Genomic DNA, 11,128 nt, shown 5'->3' with positions numbered 1-11,128 from the left:
GAATTTGACCAAATTGGCAGAGAAACCTTTTTGAAGACTCTTTGTTTCGGGACCAAACTTTAAAAGGCTTACATGAAAAACAGTTTAGCAGAGCATATGATTCTTATATGTAATGATTTTGCTTCTAATCTTGTATTTCAGTTGACCTTCAAAAAATTAAAATTTGAAAGAAAAACATATCAATCATTCATATGACGTAGCAAAAGTTGTGTGTGTGTGTGTGTGTGTTGAAAAGAGAGGGAGGGAGGGGGTCGGTTTGATTTGATTGGTTATTATTGAAAAGAACAATTAGCAGTTCCATCTTGTCCAACCCAAATTGTACCTGCGGTTGGTTCTGCCTTTTCTTCTCACCCATTTTTTCTCTCTTCATTCAACGAATCACAACCCATAATAATACCATCCTATCCAATTCACTTCCTTTAAGGATTCGTAGAAACAATTGTTGTTCATCTTATTATGATCCACTGAACCAACAAACCCCAACAAAATTGACACAAAATCAACGACGGAGCTCTGTTACGCTTACAGACAGAGTTAAAACATCTCTCTCTTACTTTTAAGTTGTAGTAGCAGCAGGTGTCTGTAGTGTACCCAGAAAATCAAAACGAAACGTACAGCAGAATCTCCTCCCTCTCTCCAATAATGGATCATACAATACAAACCAAGTATTACACCTTTTTGGAGGGCCTCATACTCCTAATTCATGCCCATCAAGATTCCACAACTAACTAACACATACTGTTTGTATGGAATGGAAAACAACCCATTATCGCTTACATTCATTCTTATTACAACAAGATGAAGCATAAGCAATATGGTTTTGTTTTCTTTTCACTCATTCAATCACATCAAATACCATTTCATTTCAAGCCTCTCTATGGGAAACCCTCTTTCACTATCAACAATCTCACTGTTAACAAAAATTATAAAAAAAAAAAAATACTGAAATGCAATCTCTGGTGGAAGAATTTACATTTCATATCTGATCGAACACTCCAAAGCTCCCTCCTCCTGCGTTTTCTGACATTGACATTAAGGGATAGCTTCCAAAATTTGATGAGTTATTTTGAGTTTGAATCATCTTTGTTTCTTCCCTTGAAGAACTTCCCTTCATCAATTCCATGTTTTTCACTTCATTTGTCTGAAACTGAAACAAACTCTCCAGTTTGTTCTCAGCTTCCCATGAATATCCCCCATTGTTCAGCTTCCCATGGAACCCTGAATAGTTGCTCACCACCGAGCTATTGCTTGAGCTCTCTTTCACTTCATTCATGAAGAATGAGCTCAACCCAGATGCTGAATTCTCTGAAAAATCTGTTCTTGACGTGTTCCCATGTTCAGAACTCGAATAACTTGGCATCCCAAAACTTGAACTTGAGTACAAAAAGTTTTGGTCACATGATCTGATGTTGGACTGGTGTTGAATTGGAGCACCAAAGTATGAGCTGAGAGAGTCGAATTCAATCTTGTTTACAAAGTGGTGCGATGAGTCTTCTATTTGTTTGTAGTGATGATTTGAATCATTTGAAGAAATGGTGAGGTTGGAGATATTCCCATGAAGATGATGAGGCGCTGCTCCCATTCTTGGCTTCTGATCTTGCATGCCTTCCATATTCTCCTCCAATGGCTTGTGGGTTGCCGGGTCGATTCCTTGCTTCATCAGCTTCTTTTTCAGACATGAATTCCAAAAGTTCTTAATCTCATTGTCTGTTCTTCCTGGTAATTGAGCTGCAATCTGAGCCCACCTGCAAAAATCCCACATAAAAAGGTTCAAAAACAGAGGCGGAAAGATCCATTTTGGTTCGTGATTCGAAATTCTTATGCACCTGTTGCCTAAAACTTCATGGAGACTGATAATGAGATCCTCCTCTTGCTGTGAAAACATCCCTCTCTTCAAATCAGGCCTCAAATAGTTTATCCATCTCAGCCTACAACTCTTCCCACACCTTTCCAACCCTGCAAAAAATCAATCAAACAGTAAGAAAAACCGATCAAAACCCAGAAATGGAGGAACCAAAGAAACCCAAAGCAAGGAGTTTTATATTACTTCTCAAAACCCGAACAAACCCAAATTAGAGAGAAAAGCTTTAAAGGGTTCAAGTTTTGGTCTGTTCTGAGGAGACGAAAGCAGGACGTACCAGCGAGCTTAGGGACAGAGCTCCAGCAGCCGACGCCGAAAGTGGCAATGTAATTGAAGAGCTTTTCATCTTCCTCGGGCGACCAGAGGCCTTTGCGGAGTTTAGACTTCAAGCAACAAGAATTGCGTCCCATCAGAAAGCGAAAAAAGCAAAAGGAAAAACAGAGGAATTTGGAAGTGTACAGAGTGAGAGTGGCAGTGGGTTATAAGTCAGGGATGTGGAATTTGATTTGAAGTTATATATTTTGTTTACATGTTTTTGGATTAGGAGTTGCCCAAATCACTCCACTCTAATCATACTTACCATTCTAAATCATACTTAAAGCAATCAAGTGGGTTTTACGCAATTCTGCCCTTCTTTTTTCCACATTTCTCACTTCCTTTCCTTTCTTACATATCAACTCATTCATAAACCTTCTTTCTTCCTTAATCCCTCTTAATCATTTAATCAATTCTTCTAATCTCTAACAAATCATAATTAGTATTTTATCTACCAAAATAGTATGTCAGATCCCACCTCGCCAACCATTTCTTGTAGGTTGTGAAACTCTCTCCCTAACATAAACCTCTTAAATAACTATATATAACGGGTCAAACCAAACAATGTCCGCTAATTTCTTGATGTAGTTTATTTTAGTTAGATGAATTTATTGGAAAATAAACTATTTTTTAATAGAAAAAAATGTCATGATGAATAAATTTAATATTATTTATCTCCAACTTTGTAAAATTACTAACACTTAAATAAATTATAAACTATACATATTTTATGTGGTTATGTTGAAGTATTAATAATGGAAAAATAAATTATTATTTAAAAATAGAGGATGAAAATGAAATAAATATATAAGTTCATAAATTACGGTATATTTGAAATCATAATCAGTATTTTAATATTAGAAAAATAAAATATTTTTCCCTCTTTCTTCTCTCGTTCCTATCATGACCAGCCGACATGTCGTCCGATAGTCAAAGATTAAATAGCAAAAGGGAAGCCAGAAAAACGAGCCACGAAGCGAAACACGAGTCGTCAGTGACTCAATGCGTGCCAGCTAATATTAGCAGTGCAAAACAATTTTAAAAAACATGTTTTTTTTGTTAAATTCTTTTTTTAAGAATAAATTTAAAACTATATAAATTATTAATTATGAAATGGAGCCGACCGACACTATTACATCAATCGATCCTGGGCCCACCCTCCTCTATTTTTCAATTTTGACTTCTAACATTTAATATCCACTAATCATTTTCCACTTTTATTATTATTATTATTATTTGCAATTTCTTCAATTATAACATACATACATCTCTTACAAAAATATTACATTCCGGAAAATAAATAAAATTACTTTTACTTATTCGCTTGGAGAAAAAAAAGTAGGGACCCACGTAATACACGTGGCAAGCAATATGGAGCAATAGATGGCTGAACACCTGGTGGTACAAGAAATTACAACGAAGCTTCAAACTCAATGATTGGTTGGAGGTCTGGTGATGGTCTATGAGACTGCCACGTGGAAGAGAGAAAATTAATTAAAAGATAAATCTTATCTCTCTTCCTTCACGAATCGCAGCCCACCACTCGTGTACGGCCGCCCTGCTCTCTACATTTTCTGTCGGTCTTTTCGATAGCAATCATTCCCTGCTCCGCTACTACATCACTACCAATATTTTACTCCAATCATCCTCTCTCCTTTCATCCGACTTTCGACTTTGACCCTCATCCAACGGTCACAAATACGTGATTGTATTCTGCCCATTATCTATTGCCTCGTTCACTCATCTTATATTAATATAATCATACAGAAAAGTTGGGATTTGTTTTGTTTTTGGATAAAATAACAATATATAAATTAATTACGCACCTAAATATTAATAAATAAATAAATAAAGTGAAGAGAGTTGAAAGATTTTATTTTCCAAAATTAGAATTATATAGCATATATTTTTCTCCCCTCAATAAATAAACGCATTGATTATGGGGCCACGAAAATCGTGGTTCACACGTGAAAAATAACATGTCGGAATATAAATGTTATGTACACGTACATTATATTCCAGCATTAATTGTTTCAATAATTTTTTTTAATTTCTTTTACAGATTTACGAGAAATCATTTATTATAAAATTATCCTATCCCAAAGCTTGATGTTTTTAATTTTTAAAAAGGGAAAAAGAAAGTTGCTTACAAAAATTAATTTGGTGGTTATTTAATGTGTATATTTTCCTTTAAATAAAATAAATATAAAGAATATAAAATTTAAATTTGATTAAAATGAAATTAATCATTTGATATAATTAAAAGCTGTACCAATCATGAAAAGTATATCATGATTTTGAAAACCCTTTGGCATAATTTTAATCAGTAACCCTTTTTCCTTTAATTTTATTTTTTATTTTTTATTTTTTATTTTGGACAATTTTGATTTTGGCCGAGAAAACTTTAAAAATGTTCTAGAAGAAATTGAACATCGTTTTAATTTTTAATTTATTTTTATTTTCATAATTTAAAAAAGCATGTAATTTATAAATTTTCAAGCTGCTCACCAAAAAAAAAAAAAAAATAATAATAATAATAATAATAATTAACTATAAATAATTTTAATTTTAAAGATATTTTTTTATTAATATGAGCGAAATATATATATAAATATATATCTTATCATATAATTGGAGTAAGGTAACTTAAAAAATAGGTAAAGAATCTATTGGGCTTTTAGGGTGTAACTAATCCCCACATTTTCCAATCAAAGTGGAGGCTTTAAATTACTTTGCCCTCACAACCAAATGCCTTCATTTTCAAATCACTATAAAAGTTTTTTCCCCAAACAAAAAGTAAAATAAAAATCCTAATATATCTCACGCTGGTTCAAACTCTTGAAGCTCTAACTTTTCAGGGGGCCCAAACTTGACTTCTTGTTTCAGCCCAGCCCAAACTTGATATGGGCCTTATGAGTTTCTTTATTTTGTGGGCCTTCTCGTTGATGGCCCATTAGTCTATCATGCATTAGGAATCATGGGCTACAGTTTGGGCCGATTTTGAGGCTTTGAACGTATTGATCCGGCCCATATTTAAACTGGTTTACTCACGCCTGTTGTCCGAGTTTTCGCTGAATTCAATCTGCTGTTGTTTGTTGTTGCAGGTTCTTCGTCTTAATTCTCTGTGTTTTCACTTTTCTTCAATCCGCAAGTGGAGTCGTCGACCGGGCGGCGGCGAAGAGAGGGTGGCTATGGCGGATGATACTTACGGCGGCGCTTCACTTCCGTCAGGTCCTGACGGCCGGAAACGTCGAGTGACCTATTTCTACGAGCCCACAATTGGTGATTACTATTACGGCCAAGGTCATCCGATGAAACCTCACCGTATTCGCATGGCCCATAACCTCATCGTTCACTACGGCCTCCACCGTCGGATGGAGATCAACCGGCCTTACCCTGCCGGTACGGAGGATATCCAGAGATTCCACTCCGATGACTATGTCGATTTCCTAGCCTCCGTGTCACCCGAAACGCTGTCAGATCACTCCTTCTCTCGCTATCTCAAGCGCTTTAATGTTGGTGAGGACTGCCCTGTTTTTGATGGCTTATTCGGCTTCTGCCAGGCCTCTGCTGGCGGCTCCATTGGTGCTGCCGTCAAGCTCAATCGTGGCGATGCTGATATTGCTATCAATTGGGCTGGTGGGCTTCATCACGCTAAGAAGTCTGAGGCCTCCGGTTTCTGTTACGTTAATGATATTGTATTGGGCATCCTTGAGCTGCTGAAGTATCACAAGGTAATTGTGTTCTCTTAAGCTTTAGTTTTGGCCAACTGTGCTGGATACTTAGTTCTTCGAGTTATATATTTTTCCAAGTTTTGAGTTTTTTTAGTTTATTTTCTTGCACTTCGAGTATGATTGATTGTTTAGCAATGAGGGACTTGTTGTGATTTGGCCGACTGAAATTTTTTGCTTGAAGAAGTCTGCTTTACAAATGAAGAGTTTGTGGTTGCTGGATTACACATTTACTTCATTTTTTTTTTTTTTTTTTTCTCTTGAACTTCGAGTACGATTTGTTGTTTGCGATGTGGAATTAAATGTGAATTGGCTGAGTGAAGAAAATTCTCTTCAATATTTTTGACCAACGCATAAGATCATCCTGTTAAAGCTTTAGCTAGCCTCAGCTGTGCTTCCACTTTCTAAATTGCTAAATATCATTGTGCAGCGTGTACTATACATTGACATTGACGTCCATCATGGTGATGGCGTGGAGGAGGCATTTTATACTACTGACAGAGTAATGACGGTCTCCTTTCATAAATTTGGGGATTTCTTTCCTGGGACAGGGCACATTAAGGATGTTGGAGTAGGGTCTGGTAAAAACTATGCCCTTAATGTCCCCCTAAATGATGGAATGGATGATGACAGTTTCCGTGGTCTGTTTAGGCCACTCATTCAAAAAGTTATGGAGGTGTATCAGCCTGATGCGGTTGTACTCCAATGTGGAGCTGATTCATTAGCTGGTGATAGGTTGGGGTGCTTCAACTTATCTGTGAAGGGCCATGCAGATTGTCTTCGTTTCTTGAGATCGTTTAACGTTCCTTTAATGGTGTTAGGCGGAGGAGGATATACTATCCGCAATGTTGCTCGCTGTTGGTGTTACGAGGTCTGTCTGGTCTTCCTTGTGTACTTAATTTTACATTCTTGTGGTTAAGATACTTCGTTACGAGTGGGGGGTTTTGTGTCAGCAGACAGCAGTTGCTGTTGGAGTTGAACCAGACAACAAATTGCCTTACAACGAGTATTTCGAGTATTTTGGACCTGATTATACTCTTCATATAGAACCATCCAACATGGAGAATCTAAATTCCCCTAAAGACATGGAAAAGATAAGGTGACTTGTGACTTTGTGTTGGTTTGATGCTTCTTTCATATGAACATCGTAAACTTAGTTCTGTTGGCAGAAATAGTGTGAGCAACGGATAACCCGTATTTACGAGAATAGATCATTTCTTGCTCATTCGTTTTATATATTAAGAACTTCTATGCTTTTGTGCTGTCTTACTGAAAATTTTAATATAGATAAGTTGCCTCCTGTATCACTTATTCTAGGAACACCCTGCTGGAGCAACTCTCTAGACTCCCACATGCCCCCAGTGTACCTTTCCAGATGACTCCTTCCTCAGAAGTTCCAGAAGAGGTGACACACAACCTGAACCATACTTTACCCTGCACATTGCTTCATAATTTCTGTTTTTCTTTTGTACTTTCTTTTTCTCTCTTGAGATTCATGCTGGTTTCTTTGGATGTCAGGTGGAAGAGAACATGGAACGAAGACCCAAACGCCGCATCTGGAATGGTGAGGATTATGATTCTGATGCTGAAGAAAACAGAAAGCGACCAAATAACAGTGAAGGGCCTGGTGTAAATAATCTGACGAGGTAAAGGCTTAAGCTCTATTTACTTTCTTGCACTATTTTACTGTTGCTGGGGAGGATGAGTGTAATAGCCTAAGCCCACCGCTAGCAGATATTGTCCTCTTTGGGCTTCCCCCCAAGGTTTTTAAAACGTGTTTACTAGGGTGAGGTTTCCACACCCTTATAAAGAATGTTTCTTTCTCCTCCCCAACCAACGTGGGATCTCACAATCCACCCCCCTTCGTGGCCCAGCGTCCTCGCTGGCACTTGTTCCCTTCTCCAATCGATATGGGACCCCCAATCCCCACCCCTTTCAGGGCCCTGGCACACCGCCTCGTGTTCCCCTTCTTTAGGGGCGTAGCCTCCTTACTGGCACATCGCCCATTGTTTGACTCTGATACCATTTTTAATAGTCAAAGTCCACCGTTAGCAGATATTGTTCTCTTTGGACTTCCCGGAAGGTTTTTAAAACGCATCTACTAGGGAGAAGTTTCCACACCCTTATAAAGAATGCTTCGTGCTCCTCTCCAATCGATGTGGGATCTCACAATGAGCGTGTCTCAACACTTATATTAAATTCTAAAGATGGTGTACTACATATATCTTGTGGTGTACTGCATATATCTTGTGCTATATTGAGGCTTTTCAATTTTTGCAAAGAACTTAGCTTTAATATCTGAATATCAGTACACGTGATGCAGGGACGAAGTAGATGGTATGGAGGAAGATAAGAACATGGACCATCAACCTCGTTGACAAATACTATGTGTAGATTTCTCGACGACCTAGAAGTCTCACCAGTTTCGTAAGAGACACTTAGGATCAAGTCATAGTTCTTAAAGCCTGGGTTTTGTCTTTTGATTAGGCATTGGAACATACCGATAATATTATTTTCTCGACATGAAATTTAGAATTTGTACACACAAGGAATACGTAAACAGGAATCAAGGGCATTTACATCGGAGACTTTTGTACAAATATTTTGGAGTTCATATAAACTTGGTGTTATTCTCTGGTGTTTATGAAATATACTGTTCATAATTAAAAGTTCTCATCACCATACACTTTAACTGCGTACATTTGCTGAATGATTATGCCTACTTTGCTGCATGTGTGTTTTTTCGGCATTATTGCCTACTTTGCTGTAATGTTGTCCCCTTGCCAACGTCTGCATTGCTCAACACTAATCGCCCTTTTCAAACAGCAGCCTTACCTTGCACAACACTCCATCTCACCTCACCAACATCATTGAACCTAGCTGTGCTGGTGTCCACATGATAGACACACCGACTGACCCGACTCGACCTCAACCCAAAACTAGGAGTGGTTAGCTTAGATTTTAATTTGGGGGCAAAGAAAAACTTGAAACTTTGTCTTGGTCATTATGGATCATGATTCAGTGATGTAAAGAAACTAGAGCTACTAAGAATAAGGTAAAACATTGGCAAAAGGCTCTGCAAGATTCCTTGAAATTATAGGTGTTTTCTGGCTAGCCTTGGAGATGCTACCACTGTTCTTCTATTCAATATCCGTCCCATCTGTATCTTAGCCTTTATTTGGAGGACATGTAATGAAAGGAGGGAAAAAGAAAGTAAGATAAAAAAGTGAAGACCTATAGAAAATGCCTGGCTTTCCATGCTGCTGATTCTGTCGCAATTGGCTTCACAATATAGCGCCCATTGTTTGAACTGCAAGAGCTTAGCCTGCCAGTTATAGTGCCATCAGAACCCGAATAGTCCATGCAAAATCTCCTCTCCTTTTCATGCCTCTTATAACCAGCTCTCTTCCTTAGACTCTGTTTCTTCAAAATAGAGCTCAACTTCGCTGTGCCATATTCAGCATTCACCGGCGTCGGCATCGCCTCGAGACCCATCAACTTGGCTACAACTCCTGGTTTGCGCCACACGACACTCTCTCCAGCTATCGTCGATGGCAACCGCAAGGCTGTTTCTAACGTCAAATTGAACTCGTTCTCATGAATTCTCCCTCTGAGAGCATACTCACAGCAAACTGATTTCCTCCCACCCTTTTCAGCAGCATCCCTAAATGAAGATCGATACATTGCATCCTTTCCATCGAGGGAAAACCGAGGGTACTGATTCAAGGCATTCCGTGCAGAGCGTAAGATATCCGAGTTGTTTACGCACGACATCCTGCCTCGCATCTCATCGTAGTTGCAGAGTTTAGTCCTTCTTGCCGTCTCCTCCTCCAGCTCCAGCTGAAGAATCATCTCCTCCAAGGATGGCTGGTTTTGTGTGCAGGGCATGTCGGGCGAGGCAGGGAAGGGATCCTGGTTGGTTTTGTGTTGGTTGAGCGTGGAGGTGGAGCCGTCGCCATTGCAGAAAGTTCTAAAGCCTTTTCTCATCTTTGCAGCCAGAGAGTTCTTGAAGAGAAAGAAGGATAACTCCTTCATTTTGGATCAAAACTTGGAGGTATGATCTGACTCTTCATTTACTTTTTTTCCATATTTTTTTTCTTTGTTTGTTTTGAAGATATCTTGAATTGTGAACACAAATTGGTATAGAACTGTGAGTTGAATGAATGAGAGCGGTGTGGCCTCATGTTCAAAGTGAGTACATAGTGTTAATTAATGGCATTCACGTTCCGTTTTGATTAAAGATGTTATCTTTCACAAGTAAGTTGATGTAGCATTCAAATGCCTTTTTCTGTAATCTCTCGTCAACTTTCCACTCTCATTCACTTCTCTTAATCCTTAATAATGAATGAGCTAGTTTGAATTAAATGCATTGCTTACATTAGTTTTTCAAAACTTTTATTAAACAAATAGAGAAAATTCACGTTGATTTGAGTTTTAATACCTCCAATTATCATAAAAAAATAAATGAAATTTCTTGTCGAGATCGAGATTGAAATAGGAGGAGGACTTTTTCATCCTCCTATCTCGTTCGGTGGACATCGAGAGGCCTTATATAATCAACTAACTAAAATGTCAAAAATTTAAACTCCCACGACTTAGTTAAACTAAAAAAAAAATGCTACCGGTTACATAATTCTCACGAAAAAGATGGAACTTTATAAAAGGGCTTATTGCCTATCTGTCAAAGAACATATAGGAGTAATAGATGGATGATTAGGTTCCTCCATGGAATAAGAATCAGAATCTTGTCTGGTGGGCCCTCATTGGGCCTACACTCATATATAACTTTGGGCTTACTTGCCTAGCATTAGCCATTAGGGTCTCTTTTTAAAACTAGGTTAAGCCCGATGACTCTCCTTCAAAATATCAACTATTCAATGGGATCCACATACAGACAACTCATTACTTCGTAGCCATAAAGCAATATGATTAAGATTTACATTAAACCTAATCAACCTTAATTAAAATATAATATTATTTTGTAATAATAATTCCCATGTTAGACTTGCTCGATAGAAAATTTATGAAAAAACAAAAAAAGAAACTTAGAATTGTACGATCCATGTGTCAATCTAAAATCACCTCAATCTATATCGTAAACAAGAATTTGTCTTAAGATATGAACTTGAGTATTGAATGAACACGTCAAACTGTTTACGGGGCCGAGACCATTCAAATAATTGGAAGGCATGAAAGAAAGGGAGTAACCCTAACCCATCCA

At 37.9% G+C, this 11,128-nt stretch overlaps 3 protein-coding genes across 4 annotated transcripts; 1 reads left to right on the top strand and 2 right to left on the bottom strand.

Moving 5' to 3' along the window:
• Window positions 1-612: 612 nt before the first annotated feature.
• LOC111793210 (uncharacterized) lies at window positions 613-2,428 on the bottom strand. Its single transcript, XM_023674989.2, has 3 exons — window positions 2,139-2,428; window positions 1,827-1,956; window positions 613-1,745 (listed from the first exon to the last, which is right to left on the bottom strand). The coding sequence occupies exons 1-3, from the start codon at window positions 2,269-2,271 to the stop codon at window positions 977-979; spliced, it is 1,032 nt and encodes a 343-aa protein (XP_023530757.2). The 5' UTR covers window positions 2,272-2,428; the 3' UTR covers window positions 613-976.
• A 2,812-nt stretch (window positions 2,429-5,240) lies between these two features.
• On the top strand, window positions 5,241-8,556 carry LOC111793206 (histone deacetylase 6). Of its 2 annotated transcripts, none has more exons than XM_087123244.1 (6): window positions 5,241-5,910; window positions 6,338-6,778; window positions 6,864-7,006; window positions 7,225-7,312; window positions 7,426-7,553; window positions 8,217-8,556. In XM_087123244.1, exons 1-6 carry the CDS (start codon window positions 5,368-5,370, stop codon window positions 8,239-8,241), a joined length of 1,368 nt encoding a protein of 455 aa, XP_086979370.1. In that variant the 5' UTR covers window positions 5,241-5,367; the 3' UTR covers window positions 8,242-8,556. The 2 variants fall into 2 exon arrangements, with proteins under 2 accessions (XP_086979370.1, XP_023530751.1); XM_023674983.2 differs by having other exon boundaries at window positions 5,242-5,910; window positions 8,231-8,556.
• Window positions 8,557-8,929: 373 nt separating this feature from the next.
• Window positions 8,930-10,389, bottom strand: LOC111793216 (uncharacterized). The gene has a single exon (XM_023674997.2). It carries the CDS (start codon window positions 9,940-9,942, stop codon window positions 9,142-9,144), a length of 801 nt encoding a protein of 266 aa, XP_023530765.2. The 5' UTR covers window positions 9,943-10,389; the 3' UTR covers window positions 8,930-9,141.
• Between the last annotated feature and the right edge of the window lie 739 nt (window positions 10,390-11,128).

Source organism: Cucurbita pepo, chromosome 4 (assembly GCF_057944985.1).
Source record: "Cucurbita pepo subsp. pepo isolate OVF chromosome 4, ASM5794498v1, whole genome shotgun sequence".
NCBI classification, from domain to species: Eukaryota; Viridiplantae; Streptophyta; class Magnoliopsida; order Cucurbitales; family Cucurbitaceae; genus Cucurbita; species Cucurbita pepo.
The sequence above is the reverse complement of the archived record's forward strand: the minus strand, read 5'-3'. Positions and strand labels throughout refer to the sequence as shown.

What these genes read in the sequence shown, in the direction of transcription:
- LOC111793210 (XM_023674989.2), bottom strand. Translation starts at nt 2,271, where the DNA reads ATGGGACGCAATTCTTGTTGCTTGAAGTCTAAACTCCGCAAAGGCCTC. An exon ending in CTCTGTCCCTAAGCTCGCTG is followed by an intron (nt 1,957 to 2,138) that starts GTACGTCCTGCT and finishes GATTTTTTGCAG; the next exon opens with GGTTGGAAAGGTGTGGGAAG. An exon ending in CATGAAGTTTTAGGCAACAG is followed by an intron (nt 1,746 to 1,826) that starts GTGCATAAGAAT and finishes GGATTTTTGCAG; the next exon opens with GTGGGCTCAGATTGCAGCTC.
- LOC111793206 (XM_023674983.2), top strand. Translation starts at nt 5,368, where the DNA reads ATGGCGGATGATACTTACGGCGGCGCTTCACTTCCGTCAGGTCCTGAC. An exon ending in AGCTGCTGAAGTATCACAAG is followed by an intron (nt 5,911 to 6,337) that starts GTAATTGTGTTC and finishes ATCATTGTGCAG; the next exon opens with CGTGTACTATACATTGACAT. An exon ending in CCTCAGAAGTTCCAGAAGAG is followed by an intron (nt 7,313 to 7,425) that starts GTGACACACAAC and finishes TTTGGATGTCAG; the next exon opens with GTGGAAGAGAACATGGAACG.
- LOC111793216 (XM_023674997.2), bottom strand. Translation starts at nt 9,942, where the DNA reads ATGAAGGAGTTATCCTTCTTTCTCTTCAAGAACTCTCTGGCTGCAAAG.